The sequence below is a fragment of the Bufo bufo genome, chromosome 5 (genome assembly GCF_905171765.1).
Source record: "Bufo bufo chromosome 5, aBufBuf1.1, whole genome shotgun sequence".
NCBI lineage: Eukaryota > Metazoa > Chordata > Amphibia > Anura > Bufonidae > Bufo > Bufo bufo.
In genome coordinates, this window is record NC_053393.1 from 143488444 (window position 1) to 143515448 (window position 27005).

Consider the following 27005-nt stretch of genomic DNA (forward strand, 5'->3'; position numbering starts at 1 on the left):
TGAGGAGGAAAATAAGAAAAAAAATATTTTGAACCAAAAGGTGTGCTTTTGGTGGGTTTTGAACTAATTGTGGTCTGTGGATGGCACTGTTATGGGGGATCTGTGGATGGCCCACTGTTATGGGGGATCTGTGGGTGACACTTATGGGGGATCTGTGGGTGACACTTATGGGGGATCTGTGGGTGACACTTATGGGGGATCTGTGGGTGACACTTATGGGGGATCTGTGGGTGACACTTATGGGGGATCTGTGGGTGACACTTATGGGGGATCTCTGGATGGCACTGTTATGAGGATCTGTGTATGACAGTTATGGGGGGGATCTGTGGATGACACATATATAGCATCTTATGCTATGTGTCATCCACAGATCCCCTCCATAAGTGTCCCTGTAGTGAATGACCCTCAATACACGCTGGGGGCCGGCATCTGCTTTTATAATGACAGCGGGGCCCGTGCAGTGACTGATTTCTACTACACGGGCCCCGCTCACTGTATGATCCTATGTCTAATAGTTACCGTAATTGTAATTGTATGTAATCAGGAGCGCTGTGTATTGCCGGTACTTACAACTAGAAGCGGTAGGTAGCAGAGAGGAGGGAGGAGGGAGGAGGCAGGCCGGGAGGACGGGCGCTGGCAGCGTGAGTCATACGTCATGCGTCCACGCCGCCTGCTTCATTCATAAAGTGGGCGGCGCAGCCGCATGACGTATGACTCAAGCTGCCAGCTTCCGTCCTCCCGGCCTGCCTCCTCCCTCCTCTCTGCTACCTACCGCTTCTAGTTGTAAGTACCGGCAATACACAGCGCTCCTGATTACATACAATTACGGTAACTATTAGACATAGGATCATACAGTGAGCGGGGCCCGTGTAGTAGAATACAGTCACTGCACGGGCCCCGCTGTCATTTTAAAAGCAGATGCCGGCCCCCAGTCCCGCCTCCCTCACAGCTGATACACCCGCCGCACGGCATCGCGGCGGGTGTATCATTGAAAACCCGACAAAATCGGCAGCATTCGCCGTATAAGACGCACTGCTATTTTCCCCCCACTTTTGGGGGGGAAAAAGTGCGTCTTATACGGCGAAAAATACGGTATATCTCTGCCTTTTCGAACTTCATTGTTCACAAGGTGTTATCAGTGACTGTACATATCTGTATATACAAACTGTATATTAATCACTGATAACACATTCCCCGTGAACAATGAAGTCAGAAAAAGCAGAGATATGAATATAAATAAATTTCAAGTTTTACTGAATATATTCCCACAACTATATATCAATCTGCTCAGCTCCTCCTTCTCTATAACATGCTGCCTGCAGATTGCACTGCATTTTGCAGTGACAAGTTCTCTTTAAAGGCTGTGGACACTTTTGGGAGCATATTTTAAATAGCATTTTACTGATTTTGGGCTAAAATCATTTTTTTCTATTGATCTTTATTAAAAATACAAGGCGTAAAAAAAATCTGTGTGTTTGCAAGCTGTCATAGTCTGTTTCTTTGAATCCTGTTATCTGACAGCTCATGTGTAGCTCTTATGTCTGATCTCCTGACCTCATAAACACTCATTAAAGCTCAATCCTGATCAAACTAATAAGAATATGGCTTAAATAGGTGTTTATGAGGTAATGAGATCAGAGCTACAAATGAGCCATTAGATGACAGGATTCTAAAAAAACACAAAGTGACAGCTTGCAAATAGATTGATTTTTAACCCTTATATCTCAGTAGGCTGAGCATTTTTAATAAAGATTAATAAAACAATTTTTGCCAAAAAAGAGTAAAATGATGCCCCAAAGTTATCCAAAGCCCTTAAGTATCACATTAAGACATGGACATATGACACATTTTTATTTATTTTTCTTTTATACTTTCATACCCTATTATCAATCTGGCATCTTTATAAAAATTGTCAATCATATGTAAGTATTAATATATGCTAGAATGAATCACATCCAGAAACATAACTGAAACACTCGTGGCCAACAGACAATCATTGGGAAATTTAACTAAACTTCAGATGTGTCCTCACTTAACTCAATATATTCCGAGATGTGTGGCGTGAGATGAAAGGAAAAAAAACAAATACAGCAATTCAAATGAATGCCATCGGGCGGTCATCTGTCACCATAGACTTTTATGTTAAATAAAATGTATATGTTTAACACGACCATATTTTTGGTCTGCACCTGATTGGATGCGGACCCATTCATTTTAATGTGGCACTCCGCGTGCTGTCCGCATCCGTATGTCCATTCTATGGCTCCGCAAAAAAGATAGAACATCCATTTTGCAGATAAGAATAGTTATTTGTATTTTTTCCTTATACGTGTTTTGTGGATTAAAAAAAAAAAACATACGGTTGTGTGAATGCAACCTAAGGTATACTGTATACTTTAATGGATGACTGTGATGGTTGCCTCAGATAACATATGTTGACAATGGACTCCCATGTAACGTTTATGCCTTTTTTTTAACTGGATGGTGCAAAATTGTATCCACTTTGTATTCTGAGAAACTGCAGTTGGTGCCACTTAGGCCTCATGCACATAAAAAAAAAAATTATGCATTTGATCCACATCTTTTGCAGACTGGATGCAATAAAATGCAGACAGCGAACCGTATGCTGTCCATGTGTCCTTCCTGCAAAAAGCTAGAACGTGGACTATTTTTGTCTGTTTTGCAGACAAGAATAGGCATTTTGAAAACGGAGCCTGCAGAAAATGCGGGATGCTCACAGCCGGTATTCTGAATGTAGAATACATACGGTTGTGTGCATGAGGCCCTAGTGTGCGCCCTCGTTCATGCATCAGTTGACCTACCATGTGCTTTAACTATACATAATAAACTTTGACTCTCCATACAAGAAACCCTTAAGTGGGGAGGGCCCCATAGAAACTGTGCCTAATTGGTATGGATACTGTCTCTAATTAGCCATCAATGCCAGTTATAGACATTATCCATGGCTCCTCCCCAACTTAGGGTTACAGTTTGGTCAGGGGGAAAGGTAAAGTCTAAGATGTTCAGTAAACCACACTCACAATATAAACTGAGCCATGCTTATTGTGGAGTAACACCCTGAAGTCTTAATAAAATTTAAGAAACGTAAAAGGCAGACATAACTTCTGAAATCATAAATAACGATATATCCTAACAAATAAAATTAACCAAATATCATCTCGTAATGTTTTTCAGAATGTAGCACGTTCCTGCAAGTTCTTAGGTTTATATATGAAAGCCACCTAGAATACTAGGAATACAGCATATGGTAACCGTTTTCAGGAGTGTGACATTAACGAAAAGAAATGGAAACTAGTATCCCTGGGAAAAGATTATTACATTACAAAAACCTCTAGTTGTCACCCTACAAGATGGTGCACAGTTGCTTGACTCACATGGAACTTGGTACCATTGCTTTCTTCAGAAACCATCCTCTTGGGTTTAATATATAACCAATAAGTAATTTGCCAATTTAGTAAGGGCCCATCTACATCGACATAATATCAGGACAATGCAAACACAAGTTTGCAATAACTAGCCTATGCAAATGACCAAAACGTTCAATTTTTGAGTGATTCGCTGTTTATGTGGCACATAGAGTCGTTTGTCCTGTGTAAACAGAAATGTGCTGCTGAGAAACAATGAACGTGTATGAATATGAATGATCGCAGTAACGATCATACATTGGGGGTTGCTGCCGACAAATGACACTTTACAGAGCGGACAATGTTCATTCCTGATCACTGCCCTGCGTATCACATATGTCAGCTCCATACAACCTAATAGACTATTGTCCTCACTCTGTTCACTGATGACTTCTATAGTAGCAATAGCATTGCTAGGTGACTGAAATGACATTTGCAATGCAGGCGAATATTAGTCACTATTTATTTGACAACTGTTGGTAGTGTCAACTGCTAATCCCCCATCCGCACTAAACAAACTCTCCCTGTGAAGTAGACAACAGCTGGCTTAATTTAAATCTTACCCTAGGATGCCTTACGTGGGAAAGGAAGGGGGGGGGGAATACTTGCTAAACAAGTACCACACAGACCCTTTCAATCAGGTTGATAACCATCCAATGATCACAGAAGAGCTAATGCAAATCAGAATGATCTCCAAATTCCAGAAGAAAAAAAAACTAAAAAACAGGTCAGGTGCTTTGCATCGAAAAACAGGGCAAAAGCTTCACCTCAGTAAAACAAATCTAAATAAATTAAAAGGGTGACAAGATGTTGAGATCTATTTCTTCAGCAGAAATCTGTCTCATCTACAGAGTTGTAGAATGAAATGTAACACTGACAACGTAATATTTTTTATAAAAAAATAAAATAAAAAGAAAGAAAATGAGAAAAGCACATGAAACGACGAAACGTTCCTGCTGAAGATGTGTAGGCTTTAAAGGGACACTGCGTCTTTGATTCCGTCTCTATCGAACAACTAAACACGCTACACATAATTTTGAAGGGCCTATGCAGTCATCATGACAAAAGGCTCCACAGCCTTTGCACACAATCATGGCTTTCAGCCTGCAAGAACACTTCAGTTCCAGTTCATCTGCACTGCTGCTGTCGGCATATTTCTGTGCAGGGATTGGAGCGTTCTGGCCGAGTCCCGAGGCAGGCTTAGAATTACTCCCTAAAATTCCAATGGATTTTTCTATAGCAGATGCTGCTCTTTTGAAGCTTGTGCTACCAAAGTGAATTGCTGGATAACTCCCACATTGTTGCTGCTGCTGCTGCTGTTGCGGCGGCAGCTGCTGTGTTTGTGTTTTCTGTGCAGCTAGCGGAGTAAAAGGCTTTTGTGGCTCGGAAAGTAAATAGGAAGAAAAATCTGCATTTTTCAAGGCGAATGTTTTTAACTGTTCTTTGACTTCACTCTGCTCGTAGGAAGCTTGTTTCATGGTCAGTTCACAGCTGTTGTTTAAACCGTCCTCAAAAGAGATGGGCTCAGTCTTTATATTGCTACAGATGCTCGTAGGCTGAGGCCAACTAAGTCTTTTAGTGGTTTCCATAGTAACTGCTGGCTGTTTTTGATCAGAAGGGACTTCTGAATTAGATAAGGAAGGATGCACTAAAAATTTATGTTGCAGAGTCTGTTGGGCATTGCTGAGGTCATCGCCTTCTTTAATATGAACATTTGGGGAGTACGCATTGCCCATTCGATGAGAAAGATTCGGAACATTTGTCTCAGCTAAAACCTTCTGCTCTGGGTGCCTATTGAAAGGATAAGCATTGTTAGCCGGCTGGACTTTTGCTGAGCCTGGTGACATATAGATTGCAGGACCTTGACCTCTCTGAGCCATGGGCATTTGGTAGTAGTGTTGCCTATGTGAGGTACTAGCTTCTGGGTGATAGCTGCCATTTTTATCAACATTAAATACATTTTGTTGGAAGCTACAGGAAGGCAGTGGCCTCTTTTGCTGCTTAATTTCTGGACTGTGTGTAACCCTGGCTTGAACCATATGCTTGTTCATCCACTCTTGCTTAAAATTTTGCCCTTGACCCAATGGGTTCATATTAGAACCCATCATGCAAGATGACAAATTTGTATCTGTGTCCATCGAAAGCTTTCCTGACTCACACTTGATCTGGGCATGTTCACCCATAGTCCTAGCCATCCTTTTCTTAGGATGGTTTTCACGTTTTCTCACTTGCAAAGGGTTTCCCAGTGGATAGATCTTGCCATCAGGGGTAGGGGAGCGTGAGGTGTTTTCAGACACCATTCTTTCTGATGCAATTTTATACACCGAGGTAGCCTGCAAAGGGAGTCGACTAATTTCTAACTTTGCACCTAGTCTGGGTTGAGGCAGAACTTTTTCTAAAGGTAAGTTGCCTTGAAGCAGCTGTGTAACTAAGGGATTGTTTGCTTCAACAGAGGAGAGTCGACAGCTAGCATTGCCTGCATTTGTAACCCTTTTTAAAGTGTCCGTAGTCAATGACAATGGTTCTTCTCTGGCAACACTGTGTGATGGTTTGGATGTTGGCAAACTTATATCTAAGTCACATCCTTGTTGTGTAGCGTTCTGGCCTGAAAATCCTTCGGAATCAATCCCAAAACATTTACCAGATTCGTTTCGTTCTGACTTGATCGGAATGGAGTTTGCCACAGGGCTACGGGCATTCATTTTTGACATGTGTGGGTAACTCCCAGGTTCACGTTTAATATTATCTACAATATTTTCATCAAAATACTCTGTGTGTTTAGACACACCCAAATGGTTAACAATGGTTTTGTCAGTGTTCATTTGTTCTTTGTCACTCCAACATATTCTGTTATTAGAAATATACTCAGAATTGGGAACATTATCTGGTCCACACTTGAATGAAGGTGTGCTATGTAGCTGCTCATTAAAATTTTGTTGGCAAGAAACGGAGTCACTTCGTTTTCCTTGTTGCAAGTAAGTTGCTTCCAAAAGCCCAGCGCAAGGTGTACTTTTGTGTCTGTCGTCTCTGTTTAACCGATTTACAATGTTTGAGTTGGACATGTGCTCCACACTCTCATTGAGAAGGTTTTCCTGTCTACTAATTACAGATACTTGAGGACATGTTATATTTTGAATAGAGGGTTCAGATTTTCCAAACCTATTCTGACAATCAGCATTTTCTGCATTTTCGCTATTGAAAGGGAAAGTGGAGTTTGGCGTTGTACAGTGATCAACAATCACTTTACATGGAATAGATCTATTTGTCTGTATTAAAGCAGTAGGCAGTGTTTTATTCTGCAGTCCTATTAAATTACTGGTACAGTTTTTATCTACATTATCAAGATGTATCTTTGCAAGTGAAGGATCAGTACTTATTGATGATCTTCTGGTGCTGGGGTACACTGGAACAGAAGACCTTCTGGAAGAATCTCCTTCGCTTTCCTCGTGGTTTGATATTCTCTGGACAGAAGGACACATGTCTACGGGATTATCTTCGCTACATGTGGGAGCAGCTAATTTATCAGGGTGCCTGGTGTTTGGACCATAGGAGGCAGTTAGTGAATTAACCAATGAATTGGAAAGATGAGAATTTGGCAGACTACACCCAATGGATGAGATTGGCACAGTGGTGTAAGGATTAACAATACTAGTTGTTACTGGCATTCGTTTGTCATCAACAGAGTCAGATGCAGTGGAGTTTACAACAGAGGCATGACTACTAGGGTCATCAGTGCATTTTGGTGCAACAGCTATAAAAGGAATGTCAGTCTCCTTATTGGGGTTTAGCATATTATAATTACAGACAGATGACGTAGGGTTTTCACTCTCAACAGACATCAGGACAGCAGATTTTTCAAGTGAATTCCTAAAGGTGGTATCAGCAGAGGAGCAGACAGACACTGAACTTATAGCTTTATTATATTGCATTGGCACGCTGCAATCTTCAATGGAGGTAGATGTAACAGTTTTGTCGCTGGAATGTGGCACGTGAATATTTTCAATAGAGCTGTGCACTGATGCATCAGAGTCAGTTTCTGATGATACTGAAGAGCTGAGGGATTTTTGTGATGGGGAAGTCAAGTCGCGATGGAGTGTGGACTTGCTGCTAGGAGATTTGCAGTTTGGATTCATAATGATAACACCAGTTGAACCTTCCAGTTTTGCATCAGACGTTGTTGGCACTTCTATTTCTGGAAGACCCTCTTTTGTTTTTCCATCTCTACTAATCTGTTGTGTGCTGACTCTCGCTTGGTGCTTAGCAAACATTTTTGCTTTTGTCTGCTCCTTGATATGGACCAACGTTCGAGGCTTACTGCTTTCTGAAGGACTACCAACTCCCCCAGAAACTATGCTGGCCGCCGCCGCTACAGCTGCGGCAGCAGCAGCTTCTCTTTGTGCTCTGGCTTGTTGGGCTCTCGCCTTAATGTCTGCAAGAGTTCTAGCTCCAGTGTTCCTTCCGCTACTAACAGATGTACTAGAAGATATCTTAGATTCAAGCTTGGGAGCAGGTTGGCTTTTGATGATGAATGGAGGTCCAATCTTTGATAGCTGGATCTAGAAAGAACATAATAATAAAGTGTTATTAAAACATAAAAAAGGCAACTACTGCATATACTTAAAAGACCAAACAGGCCATGCATTAATAACACCTAAATCACGGGTGTACAGTACACTGTGGTTGAGCACTACCTGCATCTATTATGGTAACCAAGGTACCAGCTCAAAAACTGCAAACAACCTACAAAGAAGAAACAAGCCCAAAACAGAACCCATAAAATATAATAAAGCTTTATTGTGTATAGAAATAACCCCCAGGCGAAGGTATGCCAAAACACGCGTTGGGATCGCGCCCACCATTGCAAATGGGTGAGTTTGAATATTGCTATTAGTTTTTTATACTCTGATCTGGAAACAATTATTACTATTTAATCCTAGCACTATTTGTAGGTATGTTGTTTACAGGGTACTATCCGAGTGGGTGTAGTCCAGGCCATACATTATAATACACACCTTTCCATATTCACCCCAATTTGAAAATGATGTAGTCTCTGGAGGATGCTTTTTCTGCCACCTGTCCTTGCATCATGGTGATTTTTAATAAAAACTTTTTTTTATGTTATTTGTATACACAATAAAGCTTTATTATATTTTAGGGGTACTGTTTTGGGCTCGTTTTTTCTTTGTAGGTTGTTTACTGCATATACTTGTATAAGTCTTTGATTGCCTTGATAGAAGTTGTCTTGATTATAGCTATCAGGATACATATACCTTACATAATTGGCTTACCATTTTCACAATCTTTAATTAGTAAAATTACAAATTAGTCTACATATAAACAAATGATCTACAAAGAAGGTTAATTGGGGATTGTCATACCAGGAAAGGTGCATGACACAATGCCATGGACCTAACTATCTGTCCATGACCCCAACCAGTGCTTTCCATTATGGAGTAACTGCCCTAACACAGGTGGGCTGCACAAAGATAACCCTATTCAGATCTCTAGGGAAAAAACTTTGATAACAGATAGGTCCCAACAACAGCTTATTCTACACTCAGAAAACATATGTAGGTTCGGCACAGCAGTTCTCGTCATGAGAGAAAGCGAGTTCATAGTAGTGACTGTAATATAATGACATTGACACAGAGCAGTGATTTATATATGTACTCATTAGGTCCCCTTCATATATACAGGGAGTGCAGAATTATTAGGCAAGTTGTATTTTTGAGGATTAATTTTATTATTGAACAACAACCATGTTCTCAATGAACCCAAAAAGCTCATTAATATCAAAGCTGAATATTTTTGGAAGTAGTTTTTAGTTTGTTTTTAGTTTTAGCTATTTTAGGGGGATATCTGTGTGTGCAGGTGACTATTACTGTGCATAATTATTAGGCAACTTAACAAAAAACAAATATATTTTGATTATTTATTTTTACCAGTGAAACCAATATAACATCTCAACATTCACAAATATACATTTCTGACATTCAAAAACAAAACAAAAACAAATCAGTGACGAATATAGCCACCTTTCTTTGCAAGGACACTCAAAAGCCTGCCATCCATGGATTCTGTCAGTATTTTGATCTGTTCACCATCAACATTGCGTGCAGCAGCAACCACAGCCTCCCAGACACTGTTCAGAGAGGTGTACTGTTTTCCCTCCTTGTAAATCTCACATTTGATGATGGACCACAGGTTCTCAATGGGGTTCAGATCAGGTGAACAAGGAGGCCATGTCATTAGATTTTCTTCTTTTATACCCTTTCTTGCCAGCCACGCTGTGGAGTACTTGGACGCGTGTGATGGAGCATTGTCCTGCATGAAAATCATGTTTTTCTTGAAGGAGGCAGACTTCTTCCTGTACCACTGCTTGAAGAAGGTGTCTTCCAGAAACTGGCAGTAGGACTGGGAGTTGAGCTTGACTCCATCCTCAACCCGAAAAGGCCCCACAAGCTCATCTTTGATGATACCAGCCCAAATCAGTACTCCACCCCCAGCTTGCTGGCGTCTGAGTCGGACTGGAGCTCTCTGCCCTTTACCAATCCAGCCACGGGCCCATCCATCTGGCCCATTAAGACTCACTCTAATTTCATCAGCCCATAAAACCTTAGAAAAATCAGTCTTGAGATATTTCTTGGCCCAGTCTTGACGTTTCAGCTTGTGTGTCTTGTTCAGTGGTGGTCGTCTTTCAGCCTTTCTTACCTTGGCCATGTCTCTGAGTATTGCACACCTTGTGCTTTTGGGCACTCCAGTGATGTTGCAGCTCTGAAATATGGCAAAACTGGTGGCAAGTGGCATCTTGGCAGCTGCACGCTTGACTTTTCTCAGTTCATGGGCAGTTATTTTGCGCCTTGGTTTTTCCACACGCTTCTTGCGACCCTGTTGACTATTTTGAATGAAACGCTTGATTGTTCGATGATCACGCTTCAGAAGCTTTGCAATTTTAAGAGTGCTGCATCCCTCTGCAAGATATCTCACTATTTTTGAATTTTCTGAGCCTGTCAAGTCCTTCTTTTGACCCATTTTGCCAAAGGAAAGGAAGTTGCCTAATAATTATGCACACCTAATATAGGGTGTTAATGTCATTAGACCACACCCCTTCTCATTACAGAGATGCACATCACCTAATATGCTTAATTGGTAGTAGGCTTTCGAGCCTATACAGCTTGGAGTAAGACAACATGCATAAAGAGGATGATGTGGTCAAAATACTAATTTGCCTAATAATTCTGCACGCAGTGTACTAGTTGTGTGCGGCCAGCTACTCTAGGCTGGACACAACCGATATATGTGCACGTGACTTCAGTGCATAGATCGGGCATCTATACAACGATAATGCCGGGCAGGAAAACGCTGCATGCAGTGTTTTTCAGTCCGGCACTGTTTGACATCAGGCATCATCAGTGATGTGCCAGATGAATATGAACAATCCCATAGAAAACTATGGGATCAGTTCTACCTTCAGTTCCCCTCGGGCATTTCCTACTTCACACCGGAGGGAAACTGAACCGGATCTCCAGATATATGTGGAACTGTCCTTATACTGCATGATTTGCGGGCCAATTACTGGGAACAAGTGCTCGTATGAATGCTCATTCCTGATAACTGGCCTGATAAATGAGCAATCACTCGTTTATTGTCTGATTTGCATTTTTCATCAAAATGAGAGATGTAGAAAGCAGAGATCACTTAATGGGGAAGCACAGCCTTAAGTGCCCTTAACGTCTTCAGGACACTGCCTAGTTTTGCAAATCTGACATGTATCACTTTGTGGTAATAACTTTGGAATGCTGTTACCTATCCAAGTGATTCTGAAATTTTTTATTTTTTTTTTCATGACACATTGTACTTCACGTTACTGGTAAATTTGAATTTATATATTTTACCATTATTTGTAAGAAAAAAAAAATCTAAAATTTACAGAAAACTCAATTTTCTACATTTGGATTTTGCTTTTAAGACGAGAGACTCATAGAATATAATTACAATCACCATATGCCTATTTTATGTTGGCATCATTTTGTAAATGTCATTTTATTTTCTTAGGATGTTAAAAGGTTTAGAAGTAATTTTTCTAATTTTCAAGAAAATTTCCAGAACCAACTTTTAAGGAGCAATTCAATTCTGGTAACTTTGAGGGGCTTACATAATAGAATCCATCCATCAATGATGTCATTTTAGAAATGACACCCCTCAAATTATTTAAAAAAAAAAAAAATCTAGAAACTAGGTTTTCTATAGGAATGGGGGTGAAAATGAAAATGTCATTGTTTTGCAGATCTAGTTTAACCCCTTCAAGCAACCAGCCAGTTTGGACCAAATGCCAGAGACCCATTTTTCAAATTTGACATGTCAGTTTATGTGGTAATAACTTTGGAATGCCTTTACTTATCCAAGCCATTCTCAAAATGTTTTTCCGTGACACATCATACTTTATGTTAGTGGTGAATTTTAGTTGATACATTTTATCTTTATGCATAAAAAAAGCCACAATTTGCAGAAAATTTGGATAATTAGCTATTTTCAAAATTAGAATTTCTCTGCTTTTAAGACGGATACTTCACAAAATAGTTATTGCTTTACATTCCCAATATGTCTACTTTATGTTGGTATTTTTTAAATGTCATTTTATTTTTTCAGGAAGTTAGAATGCTTAGAAGTTCAGAAGCAAATTCATTTTTTTTTCCAAACACCACTTTTTTTAAGCACCAGCTCAGGTCTGAAGTCACTTTGTGGGACTCACATAGTAGAAACCACCCATAAATGACTCAATTTTAGAAACTACACTCATTTAGGTGTTCCACATGAATTAAAGCAAATTGGAAGAGAAATTTAAAAATTTCATTTTTTTGTTCAGATTTTTAAATCCAATTTTCCTGTGACAGAGCAAGGGTTAACAGTCAAAGAAGCCTCAATATTTATTACCCTAATTCTGCAGTTTACAGAAACACCGCATATGTGGTTGTAACCTGCAGTATGGGTGCATGGCAGGGTGCGGAGGGAAAGGAGCACCATATGGTTAACGGAGGGCAGATTTTGCTGGTATTGTTTTCAGGTGCCATGTCAAAATTGAAGAGACCCTGAGGTACCCCTAGAAAGAAAACCCCAAAAAGTGACCCTATTTTGGAAACTACACTCCTCAAGGAATAAATCTAGGGGTGAAAATTTTGAAACACATGGCTGTAAAAATTAACTTTTATTTCCAATATAAAGTTGCTTTAGCCTCAAATTTTTCATTTTCACAAGGGGTAACAGGAAAAAATGCACCCCACAATTTGTTATGCATTTTTTCCAGACTACGGGAACACCAAGAGCGGCATCTGGTTTGTCTAACATGTAATTTGCTGAAATTAGTTTAGGGCCCATAACATTTTTATTTTTTCACCAATGTAGCTGTGTGAGGGCTTGTTTTTTGCAGGACGGCTGTAGTTTTTATTGGTATCCTTTTTGTTTACATTTTTTGTTTAAATCATTTTTTATACCATTTTTTGTGGAGGTGAAGTGGGCAAAAATGGCAATTCTGTCAGTGTTTTTTCTTTTTCTTTTTATGGGGTTCCTCTTGTGGTAAATATTGTATGATTATTTTATTCTGTGGGTTGATACGGTTATGGCGATACCAAATTTACACTGGCGATCAAAATTAGAGAACAATTTATGAACACTTGATTTTTTCAGAAATAACAATCTACATTGATCATCATTTGAAGGATTTTTTATAAGGGGTACACCATGCCATTAGAACAGTGTTTTCCAAAACTACCAAAGTATATCAACATAAAACCTTTATTTTTCAAAAAACCTGATGATCATAATTAGTGAACAGCAATGACTGTAGCACAGAGAAAGATTCTAACTAAATTTTCTGAAGGTTACAACAGTCACCAATCAGTAGGAAGTGTACAGGCCCTTACTTTGAATGACTTCAGCACATCTGTGGCTACAGGACATCACTAGTCTCTCACACTGCTCTGGTGTGATTTTGGTCCACTCTTCTTCCAAGTGTCTTCATCATTTCTGTGACTGTGATTTTCCAGAGGTTTTCTATTGGGTTTAGATCAGGACTTTGGGCTGGCCATTTCATTGTTTCAATGTTTTCAGTTTCAAGGAACTTCTTTACCCCTTTTGCTGTGTGACAGGGGGCATTGTCCTGCATGAAAATTGCTGGCTGATTAAGTGATGAACGCAAGGAAGGAACCATGTGTTGTCGAAGAAGGTTTTGATACACACTTGCATTCACTCTGCCATGTAGCTGTATGAGAGGTCCAACTCCTGCTGCAGAAAACATTCCCCAAACCATGACACTTCCTCCTCCGCTTTTCACTGACTTCTTTACACACTTTGGGTTCAGTCTTTCCCCTGTTTGTCGACGAACATAATGTTTCCCATCAGACCCAAATAAATTAAACTTGCTTTCATCACTAAAATGAACTCTGGACCACCTCTCCTCTGTCCACACAACATGTTCCTCAGCAAAGGTGAGTCTAGCCTTTTGATGCTTTCTGCTAATGAGAGGTTTGGTCACTGCAGAGTAGGCTTTCAGTCCAAATGCTCTTAAACGTCGAGACACTGAATGACGAGACAGATCCTTACCCTGTTAAGTGCTGAACTGGCGAGCAATTCCAGCAGCAGTGTTGAAATTACATGATTACCCATGGAGATTCTCTGCATTATCCTGTCCTCTCTTGCATTTGTCTTTCGAGGGCGAACAGCCTTCTTTAGGGACTTGAATGAGTTTGTGATGTTGTAAAGATGCAATATTCTAGAAATCACAGACTTGTAACGACCATCTTCTCTTGCTATGGCTGATAGGGTCACCCCTTTGGCCTTCATCTGGTCGACCTGCTGCCGGAGGGTTTCAGTCACTTTGGAACAACACACCATTTTGGCAAAGTCAGTGAAAACTGGAAAGTTAGGCTGCCAGTTATATAGGGATTGTCAGATCATTAAGGAAATTAGCACCAGTTGCCAGATTAACACCAATAACTTGCAGGTATCTGAAAGTGTTCTCTAATTTTGATCAGTGTTCTTTTTCAATTATCTCATTTACATTTTTATTCTGTGCTTTAGAATAAATACAATTTATGAAATAATAATCTTAAAATACTGCTATTTTACTCATGTTAGGATATATTCACATAGGACTACACTATGACCTTGACATTTCGGAAATTGTGTGTTCTCTAATTTTGATCGTCACTGTATATAGTTTTTTATGTTTTACTATGTTTTTTTATTTTTTCACCAATGTAGCTGTGTGGGGACTTGTTTTTTGCAAGACGAGCTGTAGTTTCTATCATTATGGGGTACATATGTCTTTTTGATCACTTGTTATTTTTTGTTTTCGTGGACATGAGGTGACAAAAACATCAATTTCGTCATTTTTTTTCTACATTATTTATTACGGTGTTCACCGCGCAGGATTAGTAATATGATACTTTGATAGATCATGTCGTTATGGACGCAGTGATACCAATTATGTGTAGTTTTGTATTTATTTCTTTTTTTCAATTACATAAATAAACGGATATGATAAAAGACAATTTTTATTTTATTTTCATTTACATTTTTATTTTTTACACTTTTAATTTATTTATCAAGACGCATTTGGATCTTGAAGATCCAGTGGGCCAGATCACTATACAGTGCAATGCAATAGTCATATGTTGCAATGCACTGTATAGTCAGTGCTACACTTACACTAAAGCTGATCAGACCCTCAGAGTCTGAACAGGATTAGACACATGGCAGCCCGGACACCTTTGTAAGGCGTCTGGTTGCGATGATAACCATCAGGCTAGTGCCATCGCAGCGGCGACGGCCCGATGGACCGCGGCATCTATGGGGTAAACTGTCGAGATCGGTGCCAGCAGCGATTTCGGCCGTTGCAGCAGAGTGTTAGCTGTAAGTTCCTGAGCCGCTGCCATCACAGCCGAGCAGGCGGAAGGGGGGAAATGGCAGCATCTTGAGGTACTGGGGGAGCACTTCAGGGGACACAGAAATAATCAGGGGCACCGCGGCACACAGTGGGTCTTACGCTATTTCAGGCTGCGATCTCCAGAGTGGAGATCACAGCCTGAAACCGGCATTTTTTACAGTGCTGCATTCTGATTGGTTAGTCTGCAGAGACTAACCAATCGTAGTGCTTGCCGGCAAGGGACCACTCTGATTGGTCCCTTGCCGGCTCTCGGGGAGAGCGGAGAGTCCGGGGCTGTGACACTTTGTAGTCTCACAGCCCCGGTAAGCAGTTTGGACGTCACTGCACGTCCAAATGCAGAAAGTCACTTGCAATTTGGACGTACAGTAACGTCCAAATGCGTGAAGGGGTTAATCTATTTTTCTTGTAACACAGCAAAGTTAACAGCAAAACAAACTTCAAGGGAACCTGTCACCGGGATTTTGTGTATAGAGCTGAGGACATGGGTTGCTAGGACAGGACTCATCTCAGGTTAATTTGCATATGTATCAAATAGTTTTTTTACACAATAAGAGCTATGGGGACTGGGTATTGCGGATGTGCTAGCGGCCATCTAACAACCCAGGTCCTCAGGTTTATACCCAAAATCCCGGTGACAGGTTCCCTTTAAGCATTTATACCCCACAGGTGTTTTGCAAAAGTTAATGCACAGCAGATGGTGCAAAATGAAAATTGCAATTTTTACAGAGATATGCAATTTCAGTGCTCAACATGTCGAGCCCAGCATTTGCCGGTGTAAAAAGTGACCCCTCTTATTATGCTGTACTTCCTGTTTTTTTTTAAACATCCTAAATTTGGCCCTAATCTTTTGCCTAGACATACAACAGGCTAAGGGTGAAAAGGGCACCATGTGCACTTGAGGCCCAATACTGTGATTTACGCAGCTTACCTCAAGGTATTTATTAGGGTGTGAGGTGAGCATTTTGATCCCAAGGGTGTTTTGCTATAATTACTACACAGCAGATAGTGTAAAGTGAAAATTGACATTTTTTCACAGATGTACCCATTATGTTGTGCTCATCGGGTGCCAGTGAAAAAAGTAAGCACCCTTATTATTATGCAGCGTTTCCTAGTTTTAGAAATACCCTATATATGGCCTTATTCTTTTGTTCTTTTGTACAAGAGCACCATGAGCACTTTAAAGGGGTTGTCCAAGTTATATATATTATATTTATTTCTATGGGACGGCTCGTTCCTATACACTTGTATAGGAGCGATCCGTACCACTGAAATGAATGGGACGGCTTGGGTGTAATTAGACCTGCTTACCGCTGCAGATGCAACGGCTAGAAGGTAAACAGTGAAGGGGAGGCAGCGCTGGCACGGTGCGCACCTTCTCTTCAAACAGCTGATCAGTGTGGGTGCCAGGTGTCGGACCCCAGCCGATCTGATATTGATGACCTATCCTGAGGATAGGTCATCAATAAATATAACTTGGACAACCCCTTTAAGGCCCAATGTGGTGATCTACACTGGCTTGTACTGACAACTATAGAGGATCAGGGGTATAATAAATATGGAACCCCAAGAAGTGACCCCATTTTGGAAAGTAGAACAATCAAGGTATTGATGAGTGTGTGGAGTGAGCATTTTGACACCCCATGTATTTTGCAGAAATTAATGCGCAGCAGACTAGGAAAAATGAAAATGGAAAATTTTTATACTCGCGCTACAGCCTTTAAATGGTCAGGCGGGTCCAAGTGGTTGCAAAAAATGCCATAAATGTGGATGTAAATGACATAACTGCTGTGTGGCCAAAGGGCAGGTCTAAGAAGGGAAGGAGCGTTATTTGGCTTTTGGAGCATGCATTTTGCTGGTATGGTTTTTGGGTGCTACATCACAGGGCCGATACAGTGGAAACCATCAATAAGTGACCCCATTATGAAAACTATATCCCTCAAATTATTTATCAAGGGGTGGAATAAGCATTTTGACCCCACAAGTATTTTGCAGAAATTGAGCAGGGGATGCTGTAAAATGAAAATTGCAATTTTTCCACAGATATGGCATTTCAGTGTCCAGTGTAGGTAAGTTGTGCCCAGTGCCACCTCAGAAATACTGGTGAGACGTTTATGGGACACTTCTCCATGTAAGGCCTCATGCACACGACCGTTGTGTGCATCCGTGGCCGTTGTGCCGTTTTTTTTCGCGGACCCATTGACTTTTAATGGGTCCGTGGAAAAATCGGAAAATGCACAGTTTTGCAGCCGCATCCGTGATCCGTGTTTCCTGTCCGTCAAAAAAATATGACCTGTCCTATTTTTTTGACGGACAACGGTTCACGGACCCATTTAAGTCAATGGGTCCGTGAAAGAACACGGATGCACACAAGATTGGCATCCGCGTCCGTGATCCGTGGCCGTAGGTTACTTTCATACAGACGGATCCGAAGATCCGTCTGTATGAAAGCTTTTTCAGAGCGCGAAAACTCAAATACGACAGTATATTCTAACACAGAGGCGTTCCCATAGTGATGGGGACGCTTCTAGTTAGAATATACTGAGAACTGTGTACATGACTGCCCCCTGCTGCCTGGCAGCACCCGATCTCTTACAGGGGGCTGTGATCCGCACAATTAACCCCTCAGGTGCTGCACCTGAAGGGGTTAATTGTGCATATCATAGCCCCTATAAGAGATCAGGGGCTGCCAGGCAGCAGACCCCCCTCCCTCCCCAGTTTTTATTTCATTGGTGGCCAGTGCGACCCCCCCGCCCCCCCTCCCTCCCTCTATTGTATTATTTTCATTGGTGGCCAGTGTGCGGCCCGGCCCCCCCTCTATTGTATTAATATCATTGGTGGCCAGTGTGCGGCCTTCCCCCCCCCCCCCCCCCCCCCCCGATCATTGGTGGCAGCGGAGAGTTCCGATCGGAGTCCCAGTTTAATAACTGGGGCTCTGATCGGTAACCATGCAGTAGCGTCCTGGTTGCCATGGTTACTTAGCAATATTAGAAGCATCATACTTACCTGCTGCGCTGTCTGTGACCGGCCGGAAGCTCCTCCTACTGGTAAGTGACAGATCATTAAGCAATGCGCCGCACAGACCTGTCACTTACCAGTAGGAGGAGCTCCCGGCCGGTCACAGACAGCGCAGCAGGTAAGTCGGGGGATCGGGGGGGGGGAGGGTGAGAGGGGAGGCCGCACACTGGCCACCAATGATATTAATACAATAGAGGGGAACCCGCACACTGGCCACCAATGATAATACAATAGAGGGAGGGAGGGGGGGTGCACACTGTGCCACCAATAAAAATGATACAATAGAGGGAGGGGGGGGGGCAGGGGGGGGTTACGTTTTAAGTTATTCCATATCCTCGATTGTTTAGTGTATTGCACAGGTTGGAGGAAATTTTGCAGCTGTATAATTTGCTAGCTTGTGTAAAATACAGAGTGTACCAACTCAGACACATTGTGCCCCTTTAGTGACCAAGCACATTTTGAAAAAATTGCATTCCAGGAGCTAGAACTTTTTTGTTTTTTCATAAATGTACTTGTAGGAGGTCTTATTTTTTGCAGGACAAGTTATAGTTTTTAATACACCATTTTAAGTACATGTAATGATTGATTAAAGCCAGCCGTTTAGCTAAAACCCCCTTTGTTTACGTCAGTAAAAACACGTATGGGTGGTCACTAAGGGGTTAAATACTTAGGAAGGTTCTACCGAGTACGGAAATGCCATAAATGTGTACATTAACTGCTGCTTGTTTACGCTGCAGGGTTCAAAAAGGAAAGACTACCTTTTGGCTTTTTCAGCACAGATTTTGATGGATTGGTTTATGGGTGCCATATTGCTTTTGCACAGCCTCTGGGGTAGAAGTACAGGTATTTTCTGACAACCATGTGTCTTATTTTTCTCTTGACATAGCTGTGTGAAGGCTTATTGTTTGTGGGATGTGTTTCCGTTATCATTGGTTCTATTTTGGGGTATAAATGACTTTCTAGTTACATTTTATTTTGCTTTTTGGGAAGCAGGATAAAAGGAAAATCAGCAATTCATCCATTACTTTTTGGATTTTGTTTTTATACTGTGTACTGTGGAGGAAAAATTACAAGTTAACTTTATTTTGCCACTTTACCACTTTTGCACAATAAAAGCATTTTTTGAAAAATACTTCGTGTCTCCATTTTCTGAGCGGTTTATTTTTTTTAGCAATGGTCTTGTGCGGGGGCTCACTTTTTGCAGGATGAGGTGATGTTTTGATTGCCACCATTTCAGGTACATATGAATTTTTGATCAATCGATATCATTCTTTTTGGCAGACGAGATGTCCCAAATAAATGGTTGTTCTAGCATAGTTTTTTTTTATTTTTTATGATGTTCACCTAACAGAGATCACATGACAATTTTATAGAGATGTTACGGATGTGGTGATACCTAATATGACTATTGCCAATCACAGACATTAGCCTTGGATGTCTGTTGTGTGAAAAAGCAGAAACTCGGCGGCTATAGCGCCTGCTCTGCGAGTTATCTTTAAAGAGACAACTTCCACTGTACATATACCACGCGCCGTCAACGGATTATAGAGGTTGTCCGTTGCCACTCCTGGGTCCCCAAAGGTTTCCACTTCCTGACCTGATCCTCAACAAAGGACATGGCGGGCTATGCCTGCTCTACCAACCACTGGCCACCTGACTCAGCCAGACCTGCATGTCATACCAAGAACAGGAAGTAGATACCACTGCGGGCCCGGTAAACGGGGAATCAGTGTGAGTATCCCTTTTTTAAAAAAAAAAATTTACACCATTTTGGGGCATTGATAAAGAATTCCCCTGCCTTCCCAGACAACACCTTTAAGCTTCAATCATAAGTGATTTAAACCTTAAAAGTACCAACAGACTCAAGTCTGAGTAACCATCCAAAAACATACATAATACAATCTCTACCCCCCCCATCTTCCCTTTTTTTAACTTCATGAGCCACAGTCATTTATGCAGGGATACGAGGTGAGGTTGGGTTTGTTCTTTTTCAGCGTGGTTACTCTAGATTTTAAACAAATTACTAAACGTAGCATGTCATTCAAAAATACATCCAAGGACATCAGAGGTGATCTTATGGCATCATGCATTCACTATTTATGAACCATTGTTCGTTTCTCTCCGAACTCAGAAGCTTTGTTTGACCTTGTCATTTCTATTCAATACACAAACATTCTGAAATGCTGAAAGGAATTATTGTGAAACACAAATGTGATTTTTCCTTAATGCATGGCATAATTAGCCAGCGAGATTCAGTTAATTGCTATTCAATAATCAAGAGGACAAATGCAATTCAACATTGTATTCATTTTTATAGGATTTATGATGCTGATGTCCTGGTGAAACTGTTAGGAGACACATATTGACCCTGAGCAACTGGTACTTATCCAGCTTTTAACATTAACAAATGATGCGCTTCATAAAAGCAAGAAAAACCGCAAAAGAACAAAAAAAGAAAATCCATGGATCTTTTTAAATGTCAAATAGAATGGCAATATGTAGATAATACATATCTTTAAACTATATTCTGTGTTCAGATATAATGGTTCAGTCTTCAAACCCTACTAAACTGCTGATGAGTGCCGATTGACTAGGAAACACGTCGATCGGCGCTAGTTTGCATCAGTCTATTACACAAACCAATGCAATGGGGGAAGAACAGGTCTATTACTCCGAGAGATGTGCTACCAATAATTCTTCCTCTTTCATTACGATGAAAGATGCTAATTAGCTCACAGACGAGTTTATCGGTGGTACGATTATATGGGCCAATTATCAAGTGTTCCTATGAATACTTGGCCTGAAAACCATTCAAGGGAACCAGTCATCAACGTTATGCTGCACATACTAACAGCAGAATAAAGTAGAGACAGGTAAGTAGATTTCAGCGGTCTGTCATTTATAAGTTAAAAGTAAGTGGTTGCTGAGAACCAACATCACAATCATTGCAGACTGGGCCTGGAAAAGAGTCCCGGCCACCTGAGAAGAGTCCTGGTCATTCATGAATTCCTGATCTCCCCGCCCACCTGCTGATGACTGACAGTCTTCTACCTAGTTTTCTCCCTTTCTCTCTAGGAGAGAACTGACAATCATCAGCAGATGGACAGTGAGTGCAGGAGATTATGGATAACCAGGACTCTTCTCAGGTAGATGTGACTCTTTTCAAGGCCTGGGCTGCAATGATTATGATGCTGGTTCTCGGCAACCACTGACTTTTAGCTGATGAGTGATACACCGCTGAAATCAGCATTTCTGTCACTATTTTATGCTGCCCTCAGTGAGGTCAGCATAAAGTTGATGACAGGTTCCCTTTCAGTCTAATAGGGCCTTTAGTGTTACACAATAAGCTTCTGATGGTAGATGATATTTAACTCTCTAACTACCCATGACTGATATATTTGTAAAGGATATATCCTTTATTAGCATCTCATGGGTACTAGCTAATGTCCTTACGAGATCACAGCGGGGGCTTGGATGACATACGGTATACAGCCAACCTTCTGCCACAGCTGTCAGGATTGGAGTAGTTTAACCCTGCACATGCTGTGGTCACATCTAAGATGTTCAAGAGAGGAGGAGCCTCCCTTTGTCTGGCCATCATTTCGTACCAAGGCAGTATGATGGCAGCTGTATGCTAGTATATTGCCGTCAGGCTATGATGTATTCCAAAGTAGTATACAAAAGATCAAACGATCCCACCTTCTAGTACTCTAAGGGCCAATTTTTCTCATTTCCCAATCCAAACAAAAAATCTGAAAATGAGTTAATATATCTATGGATCTTGGAATGCAGAGATACAAAAATTACCTTTTTCATTCCATAAAAAGTTTTTATTATTCAAAATTACAAAAAATAAAATAAAATACTATACATATTTGGTATCATTACAATTGTAAGGATAATGTAATTTAAAGGGGTTGTTCTGCCCTTTATATTAACCCCAGATATTTATGACCTATCCTGACAATAGGACAAACTCTTTAAATTACATTATCATTACAATGGTAAAGACATTATATTAGTATATTATATAATATTAGTATTAACGTGTCATTTTTACTGCATTGTAAACAGCAAAAAAAAACTTACTAAGAATAATGGTGGAATTGTATATATTTTTTTTTTTGCGTTCCTTCCAAAACATTTAATAACCGCTAAACAAATTACATGTATTCCAAAATAGTGTTATCGGAAAATACAATTCATCTTGCATAAGATAATCGCTGATTTAAAATACATAGCTATCTTCTACTAAGGAAAACTTTCTACAGCAGGGATCAGCACTCTAGCTGCTGCGAAACTACAATTCCCAGCATGCACACAAATGGATGTTCCTGTAACTTCCAAAGAAGTGAAAGGAGGACTCTGGGGGTTGTAGTTTGAGAACAGCTGAAATGCTGGAGGTTGCTGATCCCCAATCTACAGTATGTCCTAACAGTCACTACCACAGGACTGCCCTGGGGCCTTATGCTGGCCCCAGACTGCCATGTCAAAGCTGTCAGGCCAGGCTATCACAGTACAAAGCAGGAAAACAAAGAGTCCCCTCCCTTCTTTTATACTAGAAGCCAGAATCAGTATTGATTGTGGCAAGTAAGGTGGTACCGGCTGTTATAGATTTGTTTAATTCCTGCCTTTCTAGTAGGAGTCTGGTTGTCAGTCACAACTGGGCTTCCCCAGTGATTACTAGATCATTAGGACATACAATTGCATTCTATTTTGGCTAGAAGACTGAAATTAGGATGGTACATCCATTTATGTGAAGGCGTTAACCAGCAAGTGAACACAAACTTCTAGATAAAGAACACTTTCTTTAAAAGACAAGTCTAAAAACAGGTTTTACATTAATAAATTAAAATAACATATGTGTTCTCAAGTTATAGTGTGAGATTAATACTTTTATATAAAAGACTTTCTTACAGTTTTTCAATAATTTTCACAATAGCTGGAAACAACAATAAGCACTCAGTCGGCCATCTTACCTTGAGAGGTGGAACACGGGGTTCTTCTCTAGGTGGCTGTTCCCTTTCAGATTGACTTGAAACAGAAGATGTTCTACTATAGTGATCATCATCTATTCTGGGTCTCTTTTCTTTGTAATTACCAAAACTGTGCTGCTCTGCAGTTTTTCGCTTAGAAATTTCAGACTCTCGACAAACTGGCTCTGTTTGTTTATTATGGTCATATGACTTATAATGTGAACTGTCTGGCCGACTTTGGGAGTTTGCCTGTTGCTTGTGAGGTTTACTTCTGGTCGATTCATAATATCCAGATACTTCTAATGAGACTGCATATAGTTTGTCATGAGACTTTGAGTGAACAGACTCATTATTCCTGGAGTATGTTCCCTCAAATCCTTCTCTTGAAGGAGATAAATACTTTTTTTCAACAATACGATAATGGCTTGAATGGTTTTTAATTGTTATGGTGTCTGGTGGGGATAAATGGGGTGGCGATGCTACATTTGGTTTCTCATGGTCTCTTTCAGAATTACAGAGCTTCAGGTTGTCTTCAGACAGTGAAGTATCAGAGTTTGGAGTTGCAGAATTATATTTAATTGCTTCTGAGCTTTCATGCTCAGTGCCAACAGTATCTGCTTGGGAGGCCTCTGAGTAACCATCAGTCTCATCCTTTGAAGGTGACTGTGATGCATCAGATGTGGTCGGGGAGCTTTCTTGCTGTAGCAGTTCATTTGAAGCAGGACTATACCCAGAAGATGCATCAGAAGTAACAGGTGCATTTGGTGCATGTCCAGTTTCAGAGGTCAATGCTAAGGAGGACACCGACGATGTTTCTGATATTAAAGGTACATCTGACATTGGAGATGCTTCCGAAGTTAATGGCAAATTTGATGCCGGAGAAGCTTCAGGTGTCATTGGATGGTTAGAGGAAGGAGATGCTTCGGATATGACAGGTGAGTTGGAGAGAGGGGAAACATCTGAAACAACAGAGGTTGGTGGGCTTTCAGTTAAAGGTTTTTGTTGACTTTCAGCTTCCCCAGTTTCAAAGCTTGAAACTTCAGACAGAGAAGCTGCTTCAACAGATGCAGGTGTGTAAGGTTCCTCAGAAGCAGACTGCATATCACCTCCTGGTGAAGTCAGACTAGCACATGCTTCCTCTGGACTTTGAGAAGAAAATGATGTCTCAGAAATGCATGGCGTTTCAGAGAACTGAACATCTGGTTCACTGATGTGTTCCATTTGTACATGAGCCACTTCCTCTGTTGATAACAGGTCAGCGGCAGCTTTGGGAGCAACACACTCTGATTCATTTGTATTTTCAACTGAAGTGTTTTCTGGTTCAGCATCTTTAATGGGTGAAGTCTGAGAGGCCACAGGTGATGGAGACCTGCATTCATGTACATCACTCGAAACTTCCAACATGTCATCTTGATGGTCATCAGATTTTACTCCTTCTGTATTTGCATCCACGACAGGTAATAACTCATCCTCCATTACATCACAAGAGTCCACATTTTCTGGAGGCAACTCTTGTTCCTTGTCCTGTGCATTTTCACTGGTCGCTTCTTCAGATATCTCAATTGCAGCTTTATCATCATCTTCTTGGCATTCACAAATAGATGTTTCAACTTCTTCAGCAATTTCCTCATGAATTATTGATTCTTCAGATATCAGTATCTCTTCCAGTGCGGTTTCTCCAATGATGTCTTTGGATGGAACATGCTCCATGTTACACACCGTTTCCTCAATAACTTCAGTTTCTAACATCACTGGTGTTTCATTACTATTCGGAGTACTGTTTTCACACTGGATGGATGGACCTGGTAAGTTGAGAGAGGTTTCTAGAGAGCTGCTTTCATCTTCACTGCTGTTTTGGCCAGAAGTCAGTTGTAAAGATTCTTCCTTAGAAATTCCAGATCTGTGAAGAAAAAAGAGCAAGCATCTAATACAGACTGATGTTCTTTGTAAATCTGTTTAATATGAAAGGCAATTAGAAAACAGTTATAGAAGAACTTAAAAAAATAAAAATGTAGATTTTTTGCAATAGCAAAAAACCTATTGGAATTACCTATATTTGTGAATTGGTTACTAATACAATGTGGTCTAATTTTTATCAAAGTTACAATTATAGACAATCTAACAAAATTAAGAACACAGAAACAGTTGTATCGTTCATGTTTATACTGAGCAAAATCATCCACATTGCAGGGAGAAAAAGTATGTGAATCTGACTTATTCAAAGGCATACAAAGTCTGGTTACCGACAAATCTGGTTCTTCTCAAGAAATACTAGTTAGAAGACCTCCGAAGATCTGTTATAGAGAGGCACAAGGGTGGAAAAAAACTAGAAAAGCATTAATAAAAACCTGGGTGCGGATAAAACAATGGTTAGACAAATTATCTACAAATTGAGACAGTTCAGGACAGTTGCTATGGGGAATGATGACAAACTTGAGGGGAAAAAAAAAAGTACAGAAAAAGACCTACAAAAGATTCTACAAACTACAAAATGCAGTGTCCACTGACAGAAAAAACACTGAACAAGAATGGCGTTCAGCTGCTGCTATTAAAAAAAAATGTGGTCCAAATCACGTTTGCCCAAAACCATCTGGGTCTCCACACTGCACCTGGAAAAACGTTCTATTTATAGATGAGACAAACGTGAAACATTTTACCATAAATTTTTAAAGCTACGTCTATCAAAAAAAAATAAAAATAAAAATAAAAAAAAGAACATGAAACATCAACACCAAAACCTCATTGCAACTGTAGAGCATAGTGGAGGGAGCATCATGGGCTGCTTTGCTTCCTCAGGGCCTGCACGCCTTCAGTTACCTCAAGCCAAAGAGACGTTGGGCGATACAACAAGACAATGACCTAATGCACAAGTAAATCAACTAAAGAATTGTAACTTAGTCTTTCTCCCTGAACTCTGGATATGTAGTCATTGCGTTCAATAGAAGATATGTACAATACAGCTGTTATTAGAAAACAATCAGACCACATTTCATTAGTAATTAATCCGGAAATCCAGGTAATTCCAAATGGTTCACTTACTTTTTGTTGCAACTGTAAATAAAGTTATACAAAGTGCTGTGCATGATCCGTAAAAAGCTTTTGCTCTTCAAATGTAAACAATAGAACATGTTATTGAAACTGCCTAAAAGAACACACATCACAGCACAGCTTTCAGATTTCAAAACCAACCATGTTTCTTTTAGACTGTTTCATAAATCTACTCCGTGTTTCTATTAATTGACATTAAAGGGGTTTTCCGGGATTAAACTTTTATGTTCCATTAAACATGCCCTGGGCATGCTAACATACACTGCATATCCAATATGGTTCTTTTACCTATTCTGCTCTGTTTGCTCCAGTCATGTGACCTGAATAAAAGCAAAAAGTCAATTCTGAATGGTCAATCCTACTTTGAGCGCTGCAGGTTACGGGTGTGGTGGGTCCTGTTCACACCTAGTTCAACTCTTCACAATATTGAAACCGCGCTGCTCTCCAATAGCTCCACTCAGACCACTTCAGCATGTGCCGACATTCATCAATACGCCAATTGCCGTTTTCTTGCCACACATCTATTCGCCTCTCCTATATTCGTCAAGACCAGATAGGCAAAGATAGTGAAGCACCGCAATGAGTGCTAATCTCAAA

At 40.5% G+C, this 27005-nt stretch overlaps 1 protein-coding gene across 2 annotated transcripts in view; it reads right to left on the reverse strand.

Moving 5' to 3' along the window:
• Window positions 1-1292: 1292 nt before the first annotated feature.
• Window positions 1293-27005, reverse strand: part of ASXL3 (ASXL transcriptional regulator 3) — a 164266-nt gene continuing 138553 nt past the window's right edge. For both annotated transcript variants that reach the window (XM_040432534.1, XM_040432533.1), the window contains 2 exons: window positions 23364-25260; window positions 1293-7981 (listed from right to left, as the gene is read on the reverse strand). In XM_040432534.1, the coding sequence (XP_040288468.1) occupies window positions 4430-7981; window positions 23364-25260 (5449 nt within the window). In that variant the 3' untranslated portion in view covers window positions 1293-4429. The remainder of the gene's footprint in view (window positions 7982-23363; window positions 25261-27005) is intronic.